Source organism: Schistocerca piceifrons, chromosome 3 (assembly GCF_021461385.2).
Source record: "Schistocerca piceifrons isolate TAMUIC-IGC-003096 chromosome 3, iqSchPice1.1, whole genome shotgun sequence".
In the NCBI taxonomy this organism is placed as follows: Eukaryota; Metazoa; Arthropoda; class Insecta; order Orthoptera; family Acrididae; genus Schistocerca; species Schistocerca piceifrons.
Genome location: NC_060140.1, coordinates 168,883,654 through 168,908,933, shown reverse-complemented (window position 1 = coordinate 168,908,933; position 25,280 = coordinate 168,883,654). Strand labels below are relative to the sequence as shown.

The 25,280-nt window shown below is 40.5% G+C and overlaps 1 protein-coding gene across 1 annotated transcript in view; it reads left to right on the top strand.

Moving 5' to 3' along the window:
- Positions 1-8,241, top strand: part of LOC124788490 (odorant receptor Or2-like) — a 471,428-nt gene extending 463,187 nt beyond the window's left edge. Inside the window, exons 4-5 of the mRNA XM_047255759.1 lie at positions 3,211-3,375; positions 8,170-8,241. Of these exons, the coding sequence (XP_047111715.1) occupies positions 3,211-3,375; positions 8,170-8,241 (237 nt within the window). The remainder of the gene's footprint in view (positions 1-3,210; positions 3,376-8,169) is intronic.
- Positions 8,242-25,280: the final 17,039 nt, after the last annotated feature.

Below are 25,280 nucleotides of genomic sequence, written 5' to 3'. Positions count from 1 at the left end.
AAACTGCTGACGAAATCAATGAACTTGCTGAGGCTGGCTCGCTGTTTAAAGAAGAGGTCAATCTGGGATCAACTCTAGTTACAGACCCTGAATCCGTGTCCCAAGGTATTTCTGGTGACACTGAGGAACCAGGCCCATCAAAACGTTGGAAGTTATGCTCATATGTCTCAAGTGCGCTAATGTGCGATATTACAAGTATCACACACCCAGAACTGTCAACATTTTTTAGTAACTGACAATGCATTTTAATTGTAATAAAGCTACTTATTTTTAATGTCAACTTCGTGGCTTTTATACACAAGAATAATTGCCTACCTAATTATGTTGCCTATTGCAGCTAATAATAGTTCAGTTTCCTGAGACAATTTATTTTGTGTGTGTTTGTTTGTGTGTGTGTGTGTGTGTGTGTTTGTGTGTTTGTGTGTGTGTTTGTGTTTGTGTGTTTGTTTGTGTGTTTGTTTGTGTGTGTGTTTGTGTGTTTGTGTGTTTGTCTCTTAATGATTTATTTTTATATTTATAGTTTTACAAATACCAGGGCTGAGGTGGCCCATAGTGAACTTCAGGTAGTGATGTAAGAATCACAATAGTTTTGGTGCCCAGCAATCCTCATATTGCATACAGAGAGATTGAATACTTGAAAGTGAGGTGGTAAATTCCAACATATAACATGATGTATAATATATTTATACTACACAAACAGAAACTAAAAAATAGTGTTCAAAAATAAGGTATCTTGCCACTATGCTCAAAATTTGAAAAATTGGTATTTTTTGAGGTGCTGTAGCGCCTTAGATATTGGGAGTAGAAGAAAATGGCAACAATCAAATTTGTAGAGAATTTTGTGCTCTTTAAAAAAGAAAATAGACGTTAAAGCGATAGGAGCAAATGAAACTGAGATATTTTGGAAAAACGGAAAAAGGCCGAAATTTTCCAAGTTTTTTGACTGCAGAAAGTTTTCCCAAGCGAAATTTTGTTAGCAAAACTCGGTTTTCTAATATTTCCAACCATATGAAAGAGTTGAAAAAATAAACTCTTCTACCCCACCTTTTGCACGGTGTTTCTGCAATTTGACTGGACTACTGGTGCAAGAATGAAAGGCTATACCCCAGCAGCTGCTCGACCACCTGATCCAGAGTATGCCAACCCGTTATGCGGCCTGTGTACGTGTGCATGGTGATCATATCCCATATTGATGTCGGGGTACATGCGCAGGAAACAGTGGCGTTTTGTAGCACATGCTTTTCGGGATGGTTTTCTCAACTTATCACCAATACCGTGGACTTAACAGATGTGTGTCGTGTGTGTGCCTATGCTATTAGCGCCAGTTTTGTGTAGTACCACGTTGTGTGGCACCACATTCTGCGGTTACCCTTAATTTATGAGCATGAGTGTATATGAAGTGTTAAAAACTTTATCTCATCAAGACCTAACATTTTGCGCATGAAAAGTCACATTGGAGTGATACTTAACTTTAGTAAAAACAATTCTGAATAAAAAATTGAAGTAGCAGGCTCAAATTTTTGTGAAAAGATTTGTCGAAAAGTAACAAGTAAAATAGATTAGAGACATACAATAAAGCGCCAAAGAAACTCGTATAGGCATGCACATTCAAATACAGACGGAATACGACACTGCGGTCGGCAACCTGTATATAAGACAACAAGTGTCAGGCGCAGACGATAGATGGGTTACTGCTGCTACAGTGGCAGGTTATCAAGATTAAAGTGAATTTGAACGTGGTGTTATAGTCGGCGCACGAGTGATGGAACACAGCATCTCCGACGTAGCGATGAAGTGGGGATTTTGCCGTACGACCGTTTTACGAGTGGACCGTGAATATCTAGTGTCCAGAAAAACATCAAATCTCAGAGATCGCTGCAGCCGGAAAAAAATCTTGCTAGACTGGGACCAACGACGACTGAAGAGAATCGTTTACTGTCACAGAAGTGCCACCCTCCCGCAAACTGATTGCAGATTTCAATGCTGGGCCATCAACAAGTGTCAGCGTGCGAAACATTCACGAAATATCATCGATATGGGCTTTCTGAGCGGAAGGACCACACTTGTAGCGTTGATGACTGCACGACGCAAAGCTTTACGCACCGCGTGGGCCCGTCAACAGCGACATAGGATGGTTGATGACTGGAAACATGTTGCCTGGTCGGACGAGTCTCGTTTCCAATTGTATCGAGCGGGTGGACGTGTACGGTTACAGAGACAACCTCATGAATCCATGGACCCTGCATGTAAGCAGGGGACTGTTAAAGCTGGTGGAGGCTCTGTAATGGTGTGAGGCGTGTGCAATTGGAGTTATATGGGACCCCTGATACGTCTAAATACGACTCTGACAGGTGACGTACGTAAGCATCTTCTCTGCTCACCTACATCGATTCATGTCCATTGTGCATTCCGACGGACTTGGGCAATTCCAGCAGGACAATGCGACACCCTACACGTCCAGAACTGCTACGGAGTGTCTCCAGGAACACTTCCACTGCCTACGAAACTCCGCAGACATGAACATCACTGAGCATATCTGGGAAGCCTTGCAATGTGCTGTTCACAAGAGATCTCCACTGCCTCGTACTCTTAGGGATTTATGTAAAGCCCTGCAGGATTCATGGTGTCAGTTCCCTCCAACACTGCTTCAGACATTAGCAGAGTCCATGCCACGTCGTGTTGCGGCACTTCTTCATGCTCACGGGGGCCCTATACGATATTGGGCATGCGTGCCAGTTTCTTTGGCTCTTCAGTTTATTGGACACGCGTTTGAATTATGCTCAAAGTAATGTACTACAGGCGAGGTGATGAGTGATAATTTAAAGTTCAATGTTTAACTTAAAATCTTAGACTGTTAAAGAGTTGTGCAGAGAGTTTTGTCTGATGGATTATGTAGCCCTGCAGTCTCATTTGCTGTGCAGTGTTTCGCATCAGATGTGTCTCTAATCTGGTTTATTTCTTATTTTTTGACAAACCATCTCATAAAAAATTTGTTACTTTTTCCCGCATTTTGATACTAATCTCGATACGTACACTTTTACTTCAGTGATTCTGAAACACGCCGTAAGTGAAGCAATTTGCGACACACAGTCCTCCGCATTCCTTCGCCTTTTCTTTTATCCGACACCAATCAGGTCTCTTACTTGCACATCACGAAAGAGCTATTGCTTACCGATTGGTAGCCATGAGCAAAGCAGGTAAACTTTCCAGGGCGAGCGGCTGGCGACGTCGGCCTTCAGCAGCGGGTGGCCCGAATGCGGGGTTCGTTTCCGGCGGGTGCTGCTCGTCTTCATGCTGAGGGCATGCCAGCCTCTCCAGCTCACCGTCGGCCAAATGTACACTCTCTCCAGGCACACGTTTCTGCAGCTAACTAATGTAACCATTAATTCATTCCTTCTTCCGACAAACCATTTCGGAAAAGTATTTCAATACTATTTCTGTAAAAAGTATTTAAAAGGAGAAGGATAGTAACTAAGAGTAAAGGTTCTATAAAATCAAACAAGCTTTGGCCTCGATCTTTAATTTCTTAATCATCTAGTGCCCTGCATGAAATGTCTTTCACACTGGGTTCGAAGTGCTTCCTTCCTGCTCAATGCCTGGTGTGACACATCTGTTAACGCCTCCCTAGCAATCTCCTGTGGCGTTCAAATGAATCGCGTGGGTCAAAGCGTTCTGAGGTAGTTTCGCCATCTGACCACTGCTATGGACAGCCATTTCATGCCAGGTAATATTGTGCCTTCATTGCCTTCGTATTATCGCAGTTTGTTGAAATATATTATTTTATGTGGTCATACTGCAAATAGCTGATATTGTTTGGGAACGGAATAACTTTTCTATACCGTTCTGTAGTAGGGGTTGGGAATGCTATCCACTGAAGTAGCACAGGGTGTTTCAAAAAGGACTTAACAACTTAAAAATCCGTATAAATTTATTGAAAGAAGATAGAGTTGGGTTTAGAGCTATTTTGTAGAGAAACACATCAAGTTGTGTTTTTTTTTTACCTTAAACTAAAGAGGTTGTATGTGGCTTCCGTTGGTTATCCTGTACACATCTCCCTCAGGAGTCAATTTCTTCTCCAAACTTGCTGTAGTACTGCAGATGTAAGTTGCCCAGTGGCAGCGTAAATTCTTGCTGTAAGTTCAGGTAGAGAAGTTGGCACAGGAGGTACAAACACGATATCCTTGATGAATCTCCATAATAAAAAAAAAGTGGTGTCAGATCTGGGGAATGTGGGGGCCATGCAATTGGCGCATCATGGCCAATCCATAGACCTGGAAAGAGGTCGCTGAGAAAATCCCAGCCGTCAGCCAGGTAGTGGGGTGGTGCACCATTTATCATGACGTAAACATTTCGCTCTTGGTTATCCTGGCCGATCTGTGGTATCAAAAATTGTTGTAACATATCCCGTTACACTATCCTGTCAGATGTGTTTGAACGACCTGATTTCCCATGTCTTACCGAGCACATTGTTTCTACAAAAAATTTATGCCACTCATAAATTGTAGGTCTACTAGAAGGACCTTTAGCATACTTGATATGGGAATTACGCTGAAATGTAGTCGCAGATGTCGATTGTTCAAACCAAAACACACAGCTAGCATGCTCGAGTCCAGTGAAGACAGCCATCTGTAACGCAACTGCTGGAAGCGTGTCTTACAGTGCAATTCGGCACAAGCGAACTACGCGACAAAACTTGACGTATTTTCCTGTGAATTGATACTACAATCACCTTTGTAGGTACTATCAATTAATTTATAAGAATTTTAGAAGTTGAAAAGTCCTTTCTGGAAAACCCTGTACTTTCAATTCTATAAAATGTTTTTGTGTGTCAAAATGATGCTTAAGATTGTTTACATGGAAACTGAAGAGTCCATACAGGAGGGGGACAATGTTGCAGAAAAGTTTGATTAACTGCAGTGGAAGAAGGGAAATTTTGCTCCAGTCATTCAGCCATTTGTTCCTGCATCAACTCCTACTGTATTAATGAGTCCTCTTGAATATTTCAGACTATTTTGGTGACTAATGATACGCTTCACAACTTCGTACGTCAATAAAAATCAGTACAATGTACAAAAACCAGAATAACAGTGAAATAAGCAAGGCACAACTGAAACAAATGTTAGGAATGTACCTGAGAATGGGACTTGCTCAAAGCCTAGCATTCGCTACTCCTAGGAGACCCACATGCTAACCCATTGGTTTGTAATGTCATAGGACTAAACACATTTGGAAAAATTGTTGAGTGTCTTTCACATCAAAATTAATTTATTAGTAACTGATGAAACTAAAACTAGTGATAGGCTCTGGACAATTCAACCACGGCTGAATCAGTCCAGAAAAAATAGTTTGAATGAAGTTCCAGAACAACACCACAGTGTCAATGAAGCAGTGATTAAGGCAGAAGCATCTTAAAACAGTTTATGCAAAACAGCCTTGTAAGGTGGGGATACAAAATGTGGGGTAACGCAGGAGCTTTTGGCTATTTATACACTCCTGGAAATGGAAAAAAGAACACATTGACACCGGTGTGTCAGACCCACCATACTTGCTCCGGACACTGCGAGAGGGCTGTACAAGCAATGATCACACGCACGGCACAGCGGACACACCAGGAACCGCGGTGTTGGCCGTCGAATGGCGCTAGCTGCGCAGCATTTGTGCACCGCCGCCGTCAGTGTCAGCCAGTTTGCCGTGGCATACGGAGCTCCATCGCAGTCTTTAACACTGGTAGCATGCCGCGACAGCGTGGACGTGAACCGTATGTGCAGTTGACGGACTTTGAGCGAGGGCATATAGTGGGCATGCGGGAGGCCGGGTGGACGTACCGCCGAATAGCTCAACACGTGGGGCGTGAGGTCTCCACAGTACATCGATGTTGTCGCCAGTGGTCGGCGGAAGGTGCACGTGCCCGTCGACCTGGGACCGGACCGCAGCGACGCACGGATGCACGCCAAGACCGTAGGATCCTACGCAGTGCCGTAGGGGACCGCACCGCCACTTCCCAGCAAATTAGGGACACTGTTGCTCCTGGGGTATCGGCGAGGACCATTCGCAACAGTCTCCATGAAGCTGGGCTACGGTCCCGCACACCGTTCGGCCGTCTTCTGCTCACGCCCCAACATCGTGCAGCCCGCCTCCAATGGTGTCGTGACAGGCGTGAATGGAGGGACGAATGGAGACGTGTCGTCTTCAGCGATGAGAGTCGCTTCTGCCTTGGTGCCAATGATGGTCGTATGCGTGTCTGGTGCCGTGCAGGTGAGCGCCACAATCAGGACTGCATACGACCGAGGCACACAGGGCCAACACCCGGCATCATGGTGTGGGGAGCGATCTCCTACACTGGCCGTACACCACTGGTGATCGTCGAGGGGACACTGAATAGTGCACGGTACATCCAAACCGTCATCGAACCCATCGTTCTACCATTCCTAGACCGGCAAGGGAACTTGCTGTTCCAACAGGACAATGCACGTCCGCATGTATCCCGTGCCACCCAACGTGCTCTAGAAGGTGTAAGTCAACTACCCTGGCCAGCAAGATCTCCGGATCTGTCCCCCATTGAGCATGTTTGGGACTGGATGAAGCGTCGTCTCACGCGGTCTGCACGTCCAGCACGAACGCTGGTCCAACTGAGGCGCCAGGTGGAAATGGCATGGCAAGCCGTTCCACAGGACTACATCCAGCATCTCTACGATCGTCTCCATGCGAAAGGTGGATATACACTGTACTAGTGCCGACATTGTACATGCTCTGTTGCCTGTGTCTATGTGCCTGTGGTTCTGTCAGTGTGATCATGTGATGTATCTGACCCCAGGAATGTGTCAATAAAGTTTCCCCTTCCTGGGACAATGAATTCTTGGTGTTCTTATTTCAATTTCCAGGAGTGTATTACTTTGAGATTTTGTCAGGGTGCACCAGGTGAAAATGTAAAAATGAAGAGAGTGGCAGGGAAAGGGGTTGCCTGTGAATTTGTCATAAAATTAAGACACATTGCCAGAAAACTGCAATTTCAAGGTACGTGCTGACAACTTCTTTACGAGCAATATACTTGCCCAGTATCTGATGAATAGAGGTATCTGTTTCATTGGAACCATAAGAACAAATAGACTGAAAGACTGTGGTCTGCCGAATGAAAAAGACACGAAGGCCGAGATGAGGACCTATAGCAAGCCTAGTAGGCCACACAGGGTAATTCATTGTAGTGAGATAGTATGACATCAAACTTGTTATTCTGCTGTCATCTTACATTGGTGTTGTTACAGGATAAAGCAAATGTGTGTGGCAAATCACAAAGAGAATGTAAGTTCCAAGATCAGCTGTTATCAATATCAACAATACAGGTATCGTAAACTGGGATCTGATGGGCATGCTATCACTACTATACAAATACCACATAAAATCAAGGAGATGGTGTTTATTCGTCTTCTGGCATTCAATTAAAGTTGCAGTAGTCAATAGTTGGTTCAAATACTGTAAGGGCTGCAAGTTTCTTGAAGAATGACATATTTCACTGAATAAATCCCAAACAGAATTTGGGGTGTACTAATATTGACAGGGAAAGACAATGAAATGAAATGAAATGAAATGAGATGATCGTATGGCACTGCCGTCCATGAGGCCCCATCCGAGGAAGTTGGGCTGCCGAATGTGAGTCTTATTGCAATTGATGCCACACTGGGCGACTGGAGTGCCAGTGATGAGGATGAAATGATGATAATGACAACACAACACCCAGTCCACAAGCAGAGAAAATCTCCAACCCGGCCGGTAATTGAATTTGGGCCCACTGCATGGAACACAAGCATACAACCACTCAGCTAAGCAGGTGGACAGAGAAAGACGAATCAAAGTGAGGCCACCCAAGTAAAGACGACACGTCAGAGTGAGAGTGTTGCCACAGCAGTTCTGCCAGTTACTGACTGCCAAAGGAGAAGTATGATCTTTGGCCCATATGGAAAGAAACAAGGACGATGCAAGATGTGTGTCAATATGGTGTCATACGTGTTGTTTGAGAAGATTTCACACATAAAAACTGAAAAATTGAGTTTGGTGGTAATTTCAGTTGGTTTTATTTCTGTTTTATTGTGAAAAGGAATTAACAATTTTGCATAATGTTCTCTTTAGTGAGCCAGCTGCTGTTTTATAGCATATAACAATGTCTCTGTGCAGAATGGTGATACATATGGTGACTTGCAGCTGTATGATGATGATCAGTTATTTACTTCATTCTATATGTATTAATTATAAATAATTGCATTTAAAAGTATTAATATATTCATTCTTCAACATAGAATTTCCCATAAAAAAATAAAAATAAGAGATTTTGCAGCTAGAACCTACAAATTAAATTAAAATCTTAACAACGTGATCTGGTATCCAATATTTTATACTGTCTGTTGCCTGGTGCGACAAGTATGTCACATTAGAATTTTGGTGTGGAAAATATTAAACGAGTTAGAAATACTTAGGAAATAGTAAAAAGAGGCAATAATAAGACATTTTGGTGAAATACATTTTTTAGGACTATGGGCAATGGTGTTGGGCATTATAGGGTTGTGTAAGTGTGAAACATTCGTTGTATTCTCTCAGTGTATTCATATCAGTTCAGCAAGAATCTTGTCCATTTGCACTAGTCGGTTTTATGTGATGTGTAGTTTTGAATTGGAAGTTGAAACACCAAATCAGTATTATTAAAATTGTGGTTTATTTGATTTATTGCAAAAGTCTGATAAATCAGCTAAAGAAATAGAAAGGCTTGTTTTTGGGGCTGACTAAATTGACTGAAATTATTAACAGATAAAGAATATGGACAGTGATCAGTATTGAAGTGAAATTACTTGATATGTCCTTTCTGAAATTTTAACACAGTAAACACAACGCTAACCGCTGTTCAGTTGTTTCAGTGATTAATTTGCCTATTGCTAGATATGCAAGGATGATAATTCAATTTAGAACCTTATTAACCCAACAGGAAATAAAGTGTTCCGTATTAGCACAGACTTGATAATCACTGATATGACTTGTTATTTAGTGCTGTGCATTGAGAGATTTTGTACATTTTACACACATCTTAAAGCATCTATTTTTAAAGCTACAACCTCAGTGAAAAGTGACAAAAAAGCAAGCTGTGTCTGCTTGTGTCCCACTTCTCCAACTAACTATACAGAGACCAGAGTGCCCACAAATATGATAGCTAACTCGTCATCCTCAGCAAGAAAGAAGAACTTCTTACATAAAATTTAACCACCATACTGCTGCTGCTGCTGCTGCTGCTGCTGCTGCTGCTGCTAAGGCAAGGAAAAAGGGCACATGGTACACTAGCTATGCTGCAGGCATACATTCTAAAGTGCAAGTGCTTGCCATTCCCACTGAATTCTGCAACTTCTACTGATGTACAGCTTGTATGCTTTGTGCGATTCTTAACATATTCATCCCTGTGAAAATTGCTATTGATGGTCAGAGGTAGCACCTTCGAGTGGTAAAAAAATTTACTTGGCTCAGTTTTCCACAGGAACATTATCAATTGTCTGTTTCACCACACGTGTAACACATAGTATATCCAAGATATGACTCAATAAGTGACATATGGTTCATAATATGCTATCAAATTTGTTTATGAAATGATACTGAAGAATCATTTGAAGTCATTTTTGCATGGGTTACAATTTTCTCCATTTTTCACGTGAACTTCACCTTTGGAATAGATGTGTCTGTACTTACTGCAATTGTTTGAAACTGCTGGTAGGGACGTGATAACTCTTTGAATTCAACACATCAGTATAGGCAGCAACAGCATGTCATAAGCATAACACTAATTACTGTGATGCAGTTATGTAAAGCTTAAGGGGGTTGAATTTACCTGACTGATTAACAATTAAATAAAATGTTTATTTTAAAATAAAAGAGCAGCTTATACAGGAAAAATGACCAGTATACCAAAGAATCACTCTGCTTTGTTAAAAATGTCTCTTCTGATCTGCATCATATTGTATTCTATCTTCAACAATTTACCTTGATCTGGATTATGATCTTCATCTATCTTCTATTTCACACAAGCTGACTGATTGTTTGATCACAAACAATATTATCCATGAGTTCAATATTAGAGGAAAAATTGTGCCTGTCTGATTTTATTGGAGATGTCGACAAAGAGTTTGTTTTTTATTTTTTTATTTATTTTATTTATCTACAAATTCCATAGATCCTGTTATGCGTATGACGCTAGGATGTAGAACGACTTGATTAATATATGTTCACAGACCATGGTATCAATTGGTTTACAAGAGCAGAACTAGACATAAATTACATAAGACATGCAAAAAATAATATTGAACTAAAACTTAGCATAATGTATTATTCCTACGACTTTATTTATCACATTGCAAAAGCCTTTTTGTCACAGTAAGTATATGGTTACAAATAGGAACAAAAAGAACATAAACAAACAACAGTAAATATAAATACATGCAAAGACTACTTTTCTCTGTTGAACTATTCATCAAGTGAGTAAAACTTTTTCTCGATTAAATATGTCTTTAGATTGTTTTTGAATGATGCACTGTTACTACGTAGACTTTTTATATAGCTTGGTAATAAGTTAAATATATTGACACTGGAGTAATGCACTCGTTTCTGTACCCGAGTTAAACTTTTTAGTTCAAAGTGGAGGTCAGCCTTCTTTCTTGTATTGTGATAATGGAAGCTTTCATTGGTTTCATAGTGGGCAACATTGTCAACCAAGAAACTCATTAGGGGAAAAAAATATACTGGCAGGTTGTGGAAAGTATTCCAAGTTTTTTAAAGAGCATACGGCAGGAGGTTCTTAGGGGTACTCTGCACATTATACGGACTACTTTTTTCTGCATGAGGAAGATTTTTTTAGATGAGTGTGAATTGCCCCAGAAGATGCCATAACACAAAATGGAGTAGAAGCCTGCATCAAAAGATTAAACAACACTGTATTTAAAATTGAGAGAGTGTTTTAGTATGAAGAACATTCCAGCAGTTTCCCAACCACCTTACAATCCAAACATGGCACTTAACAACTTTTTTTTATACCCTAGTATATAATGTACACTTCAAACTAAAGTGTTTCGGTACTGTCAAAAATGTCCAAGCTGCTGAGAGGACTACTTAACATAATATTTCTTTTGTAGAATTCCAGTTTTATTATGGATCAACAACATTGGAAGCCTTGAATACAGTGTTGATGGGAATAATATGAGAACTACTAAGTGCATTTGAACTAAATTTCGATGAGTTTCTTTTTTCAGAATCTTTCTCATTTCTTCTGGGACATAACCAGCACCTTATCCCAGTGTAAATTATAAATTTTAGACTGAACGAGTTCCCAATAACCAAGAACCTTGATCAGAATATAAAGATCCTCATGGGATGCTTGACAGCAGCGAAGCACGTGCTGCCATATTAAGAACACTGCAGAAAGAACTAGACCTTACATACCTGACTTACATCCAGCCAATGGCCGACATCTTTTGTTACTGCCTCAATGAGCTGATGCACAGACTGACGCACAGAACACCAGTATTTTAAATCTATTAAGTGGTAGAAAAGTGAGCTGGCTGGTGCAGTCGAGAGGTTCTAGGTGCTCCAGTCTGGACCCGCGTGACCGCTACCCGCTACGGTCGCAGGTTCGAATCCTGCCTTGGGCATAGATGTGTGTGATGTCCTTAGGTTAGTTAGGCTTAAGTAGTTCTATGTTCTAGGGGACTGATGACCTCAGATGTTAAGTCTCATAGTGCTCAGAGCATTTTTCGTTGTGAAGGGGAAAAATAGGTGCTCTGTTCCTTAAATTCTCAAAGTTACAGCCACATTCACCATGACGGACATCTGCACAGAGGTGCTCGTACCACGTGTACAAGGTGATGGAACAGTGAGTCCTACCATACAAGGTGTCAGTTTAAAAAATTTCAACTCTTTACTTCTGTGGTTTTATTTCTGTGCTATGATGCCACAAGTAACCAAAGTAACACAAAAAACCATTGAAGAGAATGCAACAGCTATACAAAGTCCATTGCAAGGTTTATCACCATTAAAATGGCGGTTGGTTGAGCTGGACATGTAGTGCACGCATACAAAAGGAATCCTTTTCCTGTCATAATGCCCTATTACTTCATACTCCAGAGAAGCCACAGGTTCACACTCCATGATATGACATAGTGACTAGGGATGGGTCTGTCATAAGCAACACTGCTCCTGTGATGAGCTTCTCAGTTGGTGCACTTCCCACAGTGATAATAGACAGGTGACCTCTTCCTGACTGGTGTCCATTTCACAGTCAGTTACAGCATCCTGCACCCGCCTCCCAACCACTGTGACAAAATGTATTAGTGCAAGCACCCAAATTTTTGCTCATTGCATCTTGCAGGGTGGGAGGTTGCTGGTTTTTGGCATCCTGACATCGGTGGTGTCAGCTGGTTGAGCGACACACACAGGTTTTGTGGTGTCGTCCCAAGTGTTGCTGGTTCAATACAGGACTGGCTGCACTGGAAATGAGTAGAAACGGAGATCCTACCACTCTACTGCAGACAACACTGGGGATCATTTCACTGGCATCCCAAATTTACTACTGTGCGAGATCTGATTCCATGGCAGAGGGTGATGTTGAGGTGGCAGTCACATGGCCTATGGACCAAGCTGAAGACTGTTTTGCTTCAAAGGTTTAGTGTGTCACCAGGGGCAGTGGTGGAAATGTGATGATGGCATGAAAAGCCATCTCCGTTATGGGTAAAGGTATTGCAGATATTTGTCTCTTCGATGGTCGCCTGGGCCCATTTGGGTTGTTGGCCATATTTTTGGGTCCACACTTAGGTGCTGGTATCATACCAAGAATGAAGTTGCTTTCTCATACGAAATGCTGGCTGCGGCATGTTCTTATTGTTACTTGTGTTACTATCTACATGTCCACAAAAATTTCTCGCCTTCCATCCCCACCTCATGCTTCATCGGTGATCCATTCCATTGGGATCTACATTACGGGGGTTCCATTTGGGTGAGCAGTTCTGAGTTTAAGGTAGATGAAGGCAGCAAAGAACAGAGTTAGAGCCAGCATGATACTGCATATGGTGACATTGAAGGTCACAGCTGTAAGACTCTGTTTTTCACTATATTGCTGCACACACCAGAGTATCTGATCCACTGAAATATGCTCTTCTTGCGTCACTGTGAACATGTTGAAAGAGAGAATTAGGTCTGGTCTCAATATATTATAGCTTTAGGTCACATTTTGTATTGGGAGCACACCTAGTGGTTTGTCTGACCAGTAAAATTGCGGCTGCGTTATGTTCAATTTGGTAGTTCCTACAACTGCGGCTGACAAGTGAAATATTGGTTCTGTTGTGTCACATACCATCCCATTAATTAATAGCCCATTGTTCTGCAGTTCCAATTGCTTTGTGCCTGCAAGGCTCCCGACCTTCTAGCAATTTGCCACCAGCACTATGGTGTTGTACGCAGAAGAGATCTAGTGTAGCGCTGTTTGTCTGTGTCACATACTGAAGCCTTAACCACATTTCCAACAATGTTGGTCATCTGTTTTGCCTAAAAATAACTGAACCTCACACGTGTCTGTGCAAGCCTGGATCACTCAGTTTGGCCATACAGTAATCCTTTCTCTCTGACAGTGCTGGAGTTTTTTCGCTGTTATTACCATGCTCCTCCAATATGCTGTTGGCTAATTAGCCCCATGACTTTTACCCTTGTGTCCAATGTATCCACTCAAGTTTGTATGATTCCTAGATTTTGATTCATGCTACCAACTCATGACTTTACATTCTCCAGTACCTCAGTGGTTTATGTTCATAACATGCATGTATTATTTAGCAGCACCTGTCTCAAACTGGTCAGTTGCATGGTAAGCCACTCAACCACTGCCTTGTTTCCTCTTGCCATCTCCCTCACTCTTCCCAAGATTGTATTTGGAACTGCAGATGATGTTGACATCATGGTTAGATGCAGGGGAGATTACTGAAAACTCCACTTAGCTCCAACACCTTTTGTGTCGTCAAAAGGTATGCAGCACCATGTCTGTTGCTTGCTGGATTTACCCCTGTAGTTGTTTATAGGACCTATGCGATTTCTCATATTCTCCACACACTTCCCTGAGTATCCCTTTGCTCCTCATCTTCTTACTGTAACTCTGAGAACTCATCCTCCAATCTTTTCCCATTGTTTTTCATCTGTCAGACATTAGAAGTTTAATCTCAACATCCATTGAAGGCTTGTTAAGAAGCACATGCTGCTGCCTAATAAAAGCATTTTCCAGTTCTTGATCTTACAACATTCCCATTCCACCTTTGATGAGGAGATGAAGTACCGCCATGATTAGGTTTCCCTCCATCCTTAATTCTGGCGTACAGCAATCTGGGAATAGGAAACTAAAATTACTCTTTCACACACTTTCAGAGAGAGATCTGCTGTCACCCCGCACACCCCTTACTCACATACTGATCAAAATCCGTAGACATAAACTACTCAAACTGTGGCACAGAAAACTCATTCACTGCTCTCTTTCCACAACCTAAAAAGTTTGGATAATCCTTATGTTAACAACTTTCGTAATTACACTACAACATAACACAAAATATACACAGTATCACTCCGTATTTCCTCGGCCTTATCCAGTGTGACATTTCCTGCACTGGATGCGCATCATCTTTGCACTAACTCTTCTCCTTACTGCTTTCCTCCTTTTTATTTGCTGTGCATGTTGATTGTAGTGGCAGTGAATATGTAGTGCCATGAAATGGCCTTAAACGTCTGATGTAACTACCATTGTCCTAGCTGGTAACTAAAACTTGACAGTGACATGATGCATCTGTCTCTTGATAGTCCTTGGTACCTTGTCACAAACGTTTTTGTTTTACACTTACGGATGTAAGGGCTTGACAACACCATACATTGCCCTACCATATTCTGTGCTAATTTCCCGATGTCTTCCCCACTACCTGTTGCAGTTTGAGGGCTTTCGTATTTGCTTTCTGCACATGCCTCCATACCTCGTTTAGTGGCTTGGCAAAATGTGAACTGGCTTCCCATCCTTAACAGTTTTCGGTTTGATCACAGCAGATGGTGAAGGCATCTTTCTCCCATGCACCACCACAAAGGGGTATAGCCCAGTGCCAGTGTGATGGTTCAGATTGTAAGCTGCAATAACTGTTGATATGTATGGATCCCACTCATTATGGTAAAAAGTTTGCATAGTACCTCATCGTTCTGCCAATAGTGCGATGCACATAGACTGTTCCACCATTAGTTTGTGGGTGCAACAGTGCAGTTTGTAATTTCCTAACATGTAGCAAATGACATCATTTTTTCAAGTCCAACATTAAATTTCTCCCTTGGCCCATGATTACTGTTTCAGATACACCAAACTTTTGCAGCCAGTTGTTTACCAGTTTACTATGTTCCCTCTGTTTTCTCAATTTATGTTATCTTTTTCTGAGGCTAATTAGCTCCAATATATATTAATAGTATGTAGTGTGCATTTCAGATTGTCATCAGACAGACTGTCTTCCTTTCTCAACGTGGTGCGATCGTTGTGTCCTTACTCACAAACATAAGTATTACGTCTGAAATCTTGGAGTCTCACTTTGGAGTTTAATCCAAAGGGCCATAGGACTTTTTTATTAATATTTGCAGAAGCACTCGTAGAAGAACTGCCGTTCTGTATTTTGCAACGTCTTTCCTCACTTCGGTTGCTTTACTGCTTTCCCAGATGACACGAATCGCCTCCACCATTTTCATGCACATGGCTTAATCTTTATTACTCGTAATTTTTAAAACCAGGATGGCGGCAGTTGTACAATACTCTGGCATCTTCACACTTCTAAAATACATGCTTTGTAACACAGCTGCTCCAACACAATTTGTAGCAGTTGCATTGAGATGGAGGAAATAAACGAGGCCCCAATCATTAGTGAATTCCATAAAAATGGTTTATAGAAGTTTTTATGTAATCTTTTTCGAATATACTTTATTATACCGTCATTTTTATTTGACAGATAATAGTTCAGACTTTCATGTTTTGTTACTATACAGAAGATAAGTGCTGAAGTGGCAAACGATTCGAAAAGAAAGGCAAGTATGTCAATAAAAGAAAACCTAATGGTTGGTAAGTGTAGAACCATAGAGACTGATCCAAATCCCATAAGTTTAATTTGGTCAGTTTGATTGTGGTGATGGTAATAATGTTAACTACGTTTGTTGTGTGGAGTGCAATGAACTTTACTTGAATGGTAATGTGTCATCTGGCACTTCGTATACTTCATGCTATTCGTGTATGTCTGACAAAACAGTGACGTCTGTTGACCAGAAACGCCTTCCCAGATCTGCACACACACACACACACACACACACACACACACACACACACACACACACACACACATATCCATCCACACATATACAGACACAAGCTCCCGGGATTGGAATGACTCCTTACCCTCTCCCTTAAAACCCACATCCTTTCGTCTTTTCCCTCTCCTTCCCTCTGTTCCCTCTTTCCTGATGAGGCAACAGTTTGTTGCGAAAGCTTGAATTTTGTGTGTATGTTTGTGTTTGTTTGTGTGTCTGTCGACCTGCCAGCACTATCGAACGAAAGCACTGGCAGGTCGATAGACACACAAACGTACACACAAAATTCTAGCTTTCGCAACCGACGGTTGCTTCATCAGGAAAGAGGGAAGGAGAGGGAAAGATGAAGGGATGTGGGTTTTAAGGGAGAGGGTAAGGAGTCATTCCAATCCCGGGAGCGGAAAGACTTACCTTAGGGGGAAAAAAAGGACAGGTATACACTCGCGCGCGCACATATCCATCCACACATGCAGACACAAGCAGACATATTTGGTCTTTAAATATGTCTGCTTGTGTCTGTGTGTGTGTGTGTGTGTGTGTGTGTGTGCGCGCGCGCGCGCGCGCAAATGTATACCTGTCCTTTTTTTCCCCCTAAGGTAAGTCTTTCCGTTCCCGGGATTGGAATGATGACTTACCCTCTCCCTTGAAACCCACATCCTTTCATCTTTCCCTCTCCTTCCCTCTTTCCTGATGAGGCAACCGTTGGTTGCGAAAGCTAGAATTTTGTGTGTATGTTTGTGTTTGTTTGTGTGTCTATCGACCTTCCAGCGTTTTCGTTCGGTAAGTCACCTCATCTTTGTTTTTATATAGAATTTTTCCCACGTGCAATGTTTCCCTCTATTATATTGACATTATATATCCACCTCAACATTTATGTAGAGGGAAAGGCACCATGAACTAGCTACTTTCCCGTGGAGTGTGGGTACAGTTTCGCTATCTGAAAATGTCTAAATCTTAGAGGCGTGGACTCACAGGAGGGATAAAGCGTACAGTTTACTAACTACTGCATCAATATCGAGTGACCAGTAATGAAAGGACGCTCTGTCGTGAAGTGCCGTCCACCAAACAAAACTAAAGTTTGTCAAAGAAAATACAAATATCTCAGATATGTTCTCACCTAAAGAATAGCCAAATATAAACTACATGAAATGTCTGTCAGCTGCCCAAGTAGAATCTGAGAGCAACTTTGGAGAGGTCCTGAAATGTCGGAAAATAATTAAAGTACCTTTAAGAACAGAACATTTGGTTTCGTTTTCAGTAGTAATCTTGCATTCTGCTGATTTGCCAAATGGTACATCAAAAGTCTTCGCTTTACAACCATGAACAAACATAAAGTGGTTTGCTCTGTAGGCAGATGTTGACGACAATCTGACTCCCACAGATATGTTAGATACGTACTTAAATCGGAATTGTATATGTAAATTCTCTGTAAGCCAATCTATGTACACTGTTATGGGACTTCACCTGTTCAATACATTATGTTGAATCAAAATACCTTTCATTCGTCTAAATTTCCAATTGTTATTTTATTTTACCAACCAGTTACGACACTACATTACGCTGTCTTGAGGCCCCCTGACAGACGTCTAGGAAGATTCCCACCTCTGATCCAGGAAAAATGGGGGCCTGCACTCGTTATCTACAGACTCCAGTCACCAAATACTGGCCCCTATTTTGACTCTGCCAGAGGAGGAGGAGGAGGAGGAGGAGGAGGAGGAGGAGGAGATCGATGTTCAACGTCCTGTCAACAAAGAGGTCATTAGAGACAGAGCACAAGTTCTGATTAAGGAAGGACAGGGAAGGAAATCGGCAGTGCCCTTTCAAAGGAACCATCTTGGCATTTGCCTGAAGCTATTTAGGGAAATCACGGAAAACCTAAATCTCGATGGTCGGACGCGGGGTTTCAACCGTTGTCCTCCCGAATGCGAGTCCAGCATGCTAGCCACTGCGCCACCTCACTCGGTCATCACTGGTGGAAATCTTCCTACTGGTTGTTCATGGGGGTCTGAATATGGCATAAAGTAGTGCAAAAAGTGGTTGCCAAAATAAAATAACAATTGGAAATTTAGACAGCTGAAAGGTGTTTTGTTCAACATTCTGTATTTTGAATTGTAAATTAGGCGAATATGTGGCCTCTTACTGCAATGAAAACAGAGAAATGTTTACAACTGTTCAAATGATCGCCCGAAATTTTGTGTTTACAGTCATCCGGCTTTGCATCGGACAAATTGTAGTTCTTCAGTTTTCATTCTAAGTGCACAACTGTCACTTTTTGGACCCAGACAATGTTGATGCTCTTCTCTTTCTTCATAGCAACTCCAGTAACGGAGAAAATTTGTAAATTTTCGTAAATATTTTCACACCATGCTTTTTTTATGTTAGATAGTCTATCATTGTATCTGTTTCTGTTTGCCTTATAGCTTTCATTTATGCAAACTTTTCTCAAATTAGTGTTGATTAATTACAGCCAAATAAGCTCACTTGTTTCCTTGTGAAGCATTGTTGCATTGTAGAAATTACGTTGGCAGTTTTATCGCATCCCAAGAGATCATGTTTTGAAGTTAGTACAGTGACAATAGTTTAAAATGAAAATGCTTGATTTGAATAATCTGTTGGTGTGAAAAAGTGTTTGACATGACAATAATCCACTTCTTGGGAAAATGAGATGTTCAGTATCTAGTTTATGCAGTCGCCTGAACACCCAGGAGTTTCATTCCTATTTCCTGTTCACTAAATTTAAAACATTGTAAGTAGCTTTTGGTTATAGCCAGATACTTGGAGTAGATTATTGGGAAAGCCACAACCCAATGATGAGATGAAATAGCTTGAGAGTTCTGATAACAATTGCAGTACTAAGGGAATGAAAAACCAAAATTACTGAACTGCTTATTTTAATAGCCCCCCATAAGTGGCACTGTTTTCAAAGAGCAGCCAAAACTGTTTAGGGTGAGGAATAAAATGTGTTTATTGAATAAAAGTTTTTGTGAGTTTTACCAGGCAGGAAAGGATTGGAATGGCTTTTTTCTCTGTGATGGTAAAGTGTATTCCTCTCTGATAATTTGATCATAGGGGTTCATGTTGACGATGTTGTTATAATAGGTAAGAAAGAGAGGATTTTAACATTCAAGAATACTTTGGAATCTCACATTAACTTTAAAGAAATGGATGACCTGTTTATTCTAGGACATGAGGATAAACAGTCTCGAGGGCAGGTGAAATTAAACTGAAGTACCTGCATTCCACAGACACTAAGAGAATTTAGAATGTATTACTGCAACGACCTAGCCACATGATGTACTGATAACCATTTTGGTGAAGATGAGAATGACAACCCATTTGGTCAAAAAGTGTACCAAAAGGCAGATGGTTGTTTGCTGTATATCTGCAGTGTACCCTGGCTGATACTGCCTTTATTGCAGGAAGATTGAGTCATTTCAATTCTAAACCATGTATTTCTCACTGTGCCAGAGTAAAAAGGGTGTCTGGTTACCTGCAACGAACTGAAGCCTTGTAAATGGTTGTAGGTGGTGTTGGCATCAATAGAATGGAGTCTGTCCTGTACAAAACAGTTCCGGTGCTGGCATATACAGATGATATTTAGATAGTTGCAAGAACAAAGTGAGCAATAGATGAAGTCTTTACATATCTTAAATGAGCTGCTAGAACAATGAACGTACAGAAAAATGAAAGGAAAACTAAGTAACTACCTCTAACTTAGAGAGATTATCCTAATAAAACCCCATTCACAAAAATTGCTTCAAGTAAGTTTGATGTGGTCATAGTTCCACTTACCTTGGATCACAAGTAAACTGCAGGAACAATTTCAGTACTGAAATCCACAAATGAATATTTTCCACTAACAAGTGACCTCAGAAAACATCTAAAATCTAATCTGCTGTTCAGGAAAACTAAATTTATGATGTGTAAATTTTTAGTGAGGCAGTTTGCAAATATATGGTCCCAAAACCTGGACACTAACAAAACTTGATGAAAAGCAGAGTGGATATGTGAAGGAAATATCTTATCATTGGAAGAAAATGCTGTAAGAGGAGCATATTAAGCTAGGAATTGTGTAAACTGTATAATTTACCAGACATTGTTAGTTGCATAGACATTAAAAGGCTCGAATGGGCAGGACGTGTACTGAGAGCTAACAGCAGAATTATTAATAAGATATTCAGTGCAGTGCCTGAAGAAACTGGGAGAAATTTAATTGGAGGGATTCACCACTAAACAGGAAATAATGGAATAATCTTCTACAGAAGCACAATGTTCACAAAGAGCCACTGTACCAGAATGGTTGCTCCTGCCTGGTAATGTATAAGTTAGTTCATTTCACATCCATGAAAGCTCTTCTTCATGATGGGATGTACAGAACATGAGTTGTCAGTGAAATAAAGAAACTAATATTAGTATGTCAAGATGGGATTGATACTATCTCCTTCTGAATATGTGGTAAGTATGCTTGTCTCCAGTGTTGCACCATTTCATTGCAGCTTATTCTGGGTGTCGTAAGTTTTTCCAAGTTTTAATACATTCTTCATAAGAAAATGTTTTATGAGTCAAATATGTGATTTGTGTGGTAAGCCTCACAGTTATGAACATGGCACATTAAAGTTGGCAAAAGGATAGAAAATGTTACAGTAAATGGTGGTCCAGATATAACAGCATATAATCCCTCCATTAGTATATCAGCCACATGTCATAACACTAAATTTTTGAATTTACATATTGTTGGACTGCGTAGTTGAGCTGATAACCTTCTCTCGTACAAATTTCTGTGATTACAGGAATCAAATATGTAAGATATGTATCTAATTGCAGAGATGCTGAGTCGCAGATAGTCACAACAAAAAGACTGTCACAAATAATTTTCAGCCTATAGCACTTTCATCAAGAGACAGATGGACTAATCCCTTTCATAGATGTACTAATTAAGAGGAAGGGAAATGGTACCTTTAGTAATGGTGTTTACCGCAAACCCACTCACACCGACTTGTACGTGCAAGCCAGCAGTTGCCACCACTCGGCACAGAAAAACTGTGTACTCAGAACACTGGTTCACCAGGCACAAACTGTCAGATCCACAAAATTTGTAGAACATCTACAATCTGTGTTCCACAAAAAATGGATACTCTTCTTGAGATGTTCAAAAGGAGCTGCACCCTTTTTCGCCACCAGAGGTTCCTGAAGAGATACAAGAAGAGATGGAATTTTCCTCAAACAAAGCGTGTTCCATCCTCCTACCAAGATTGTCTCAGCTAGGGAGTGTGAAGGATGTCCTGCACCTACAGAAACCGGGCATTTACCATGTACCATGTGAATGTGGGATTGCATAAATCAGCCAGATGACCAGAACTGTTGATGTGAGGTGCAAAGAGCACCAAAGCCCCACCAGGCTGAAACAGGTGACCAAGTCAGTGATTGCCGAGCATTTTTTAGAACTCAATCATTCTATGAAGTTTAATGAAGCCAACATTTTAACACAAACATCGAGCAGCATCATCAGAGAATCTATTGAGATTAAGGTCGTGGAGAATCTCATTAACTGGGACACCGGTTTCCAGCTGAGATCAGCTTGGAACCCAGCACCTGATCTTCTGAAGGTGTAACGTACGTAACATCCAGACCCCAAGGGACACAAGTATAAAGATGTAATTAGGGATAACAGCCCAGTACATGTAGCAAAGGACATACGTGAAATGGTACCTCAGACAACAGACACAATATCTGAGGGCATTCTTCCAAGTCTCAAACAAAAATTTGAACAGAATTGGCCTGAAATAACATTGCAGCTGCTCCTGGGGGACAAGGCCTTTGGACAGAATGCCTGACATGGCACATTGCAGTAACAGAACGTCTCAGTTCACAGAAGTACTCAAATGACGATAGTCGGCAGATAAAACGTCTAGCACAGCTTGGACGCCATTCACAACTTAATTCAATGATATTGACAGTAGATAATGGCCACAAAGTACACGTTAAGTGTTTGGAACAGCCACTGCCAGAAGAAAACTCTACAGCCGTTGCTACTGGTCAGAGCACACCACGGACAGAATGACGTGGCACGGACTGCAGAGGGAATGCCTAGCACAACGCAGGCATAAATACCAGACTCATTCCACACTGGAATCGGTATCAAACATCACCTGAAGAAGATTGCGAGTCACACAGATGAAACAAAGTTCAGGAGAGACGCGAATAACTGGCAGAAACCTGATTAATCAACATGACAACACCTTGCCGGGAAAGCTTAAAAACTTTCCTTTTCACAATATTGTTACATTGCATCCTGGGTTTTTCATTGTTTGAGTAAGGTATTTATTAAATAACTTTTCATTATTCATTGACACCATCTGCGACCAGTTATGATACAAAATTACAGGACTGATTACAGGAATGAATGCATGAGAATACAGCTGGAACTTCAAAACTAGTTGAAAAGAAAGAAATACCAATAACTTAAATAAAAACAATAAAGTATAGCTGTGGAACTTTTATTTGCAAAAACTACTTTATCATCTATTGGCCAATAAATAAAATTCCCCTATGAAAATCATGGGGAAAATCATGAAAGGATTTATTTACTTACTAAAACTGTTTCACAACATAACACTTCTATTTTTGTTGTACATAACATTATCTTATAAAGTATTTTAATATTTATAAAAATTGCTTACTTTATAGTTCATGTATGTCTGTGATGGCTGAGGTGGTGAATTCAACAAATAATACTTATTTATGTCTACTAATGAGATACCCAGAGATTTAAAACACATTTAGGTAATTGAAAGTAATAATAATAAGTCTTCAAGCATTCCAGAAAGCTAGATTAACAAAATCACATGTTAACTTGTGAATGTTTTCTAGGAAAAAACCATAATAAACATAAGGGAACTAATGCTACTCATTATTTGTTAATTCTTAATATGTGTGGACACTTAATAATTTCATATCGATGACTATTTCTTTCTTTTTTTGCAGCTCCTGAATGGATCTTACACTTCATTCAACATGCTCTATCAGATTCAAGGGAATAAATGATGCTGACTGAATCTTGACAAAACAGCTGACAGTATGACAACTCTTCAAGAATTGTGGAGATATTTTAGAATATTCACAGAATATATTTGCTTCAATTATTTTTTTCATATTAATCAGACTTGTCAGATTCTTGTATGAGAAACAATTTCCATCAGAACTGTTACTGATGGAACATGAAACTAAATCAAAAATTTTTTATGAACCACATATCATAATGCTTGAAATTTGCACTGCTGTTCCACTCAACAAACTGTGTGCCTATTAGTTAACTCCAAAATAAAATTGTATCTGAAAGGCTGAAAGTGTTTAGTTTTATCTATAATGCATATGTTGACAGATTTTATAAAATGGAGTAGCACTAGTAACACTGTATTAGGGACCATCTTACAAAATTGGTGAAAGAACTATCCCATGTTACTTATTGTAACACCACAAATTATTAAACTAATCAAAGTTTTATGGACAACAACAAATTCATCATAATGTAGATGCTTTTACAAATATTCTTCTGGTAACTTCCAAATGATTGCTTCACAAGTTTAAACATTCTTTAATGCCCTTTAACGGTTCCTGTGAGTAAAATTCAAGTCTTTCAGTTGAAGATATCGGCAGTAAAATATAATTGGAAATTACTGTTAATCTGCCGTACTATCCTTTTCCATACGTTAATATCTTAAGAGCTGCACTTGAAATCCTCTCATTTGCTTAACTTTCTGTTACTAAAATTCATTCATATTGCTTAAGACTATTAATCAAGAGTTCCTGGGTCCCGTGCTTGATTCCAGCTGCTGTTTATATTTTGCATAAAAATTGTCAACAGTTGTGGCTGAGGACATCTGTTACAAGTGGTCATTCTCGTTCTGTCAACAAACTTGTGAAATATGACAAAGGAGTATACTGCTCTGTGCTTGGATTGAGAAAATGCTTTTAAAGTTGGAAGAATAAGCAATGATCAACAGCATGGGGGTATACAAGGCAATGAGAACCACTGTCTATATATGCACTGGAAAGAGCCTGCCAAGGGGTAAATGACCATGAAATAAAGATTCTCTTAAAATATTCTGTTGGTTTTTCAGAAGGTGGAAATTCACAACTCTAAAAGTGGTAGGGTAGCTAGGAAACCTGAAAAGGAAAAAGTGAACATCAATCTAGATATAAGTCTGTGATGTGAAGTTGAAAGAAGGATTGTGGGTTCAATTAATACAGAATAAAATCGACAGCAGGAAAAATGGTGGTAGTAGTTATTATGAGAAGGAAGGTGGCACAAAGGACAAACTACTGTGAGCAGTTTCACAATAGGAGTCTTTATATGTCACAATTGACAGCAATTGACACAAAGAATAATTGTCCAGCTGTCCATGCCTGCAGCTCACCTGATAGAAGAAGAGACTGGAGTCAGTCTGGAACTGATCTGAAATTGAAGTCAGAGTTTGATGGAGGTTTGGAAAACATGACCAAACAAGGCAGAAGGGATAGGTAATGTGAGAAACCATTTTTTAACATAGTGTTAACTACTTGCAAACTGTCACATAAAAATTTTGAGGTTTTAGTTTCAAGGTAAATGTGAGACTAAGGTACTGATCATCACCTGTGTTTTTGCATTTCATAAACATGTGTGATGCAGCGCCAGTGCAGTCTTCTCACTATGAGTGATGTCTGAGTGATATCCAGCAGTTACATGTTTGTGACGTTGAGATACAGATGGCTTAAGGGAATGATCTGCACCTTATACTCAAACCCAAACATCCCGGCTGCCCCATTGTAGCTGGTTACTAAGCCACCACAGAACATATCTCTGCCTACGTAGATCAACACCTCCAACCCATTATGTGCAGTCTCCCATCCTTCATCAAAGACACCAA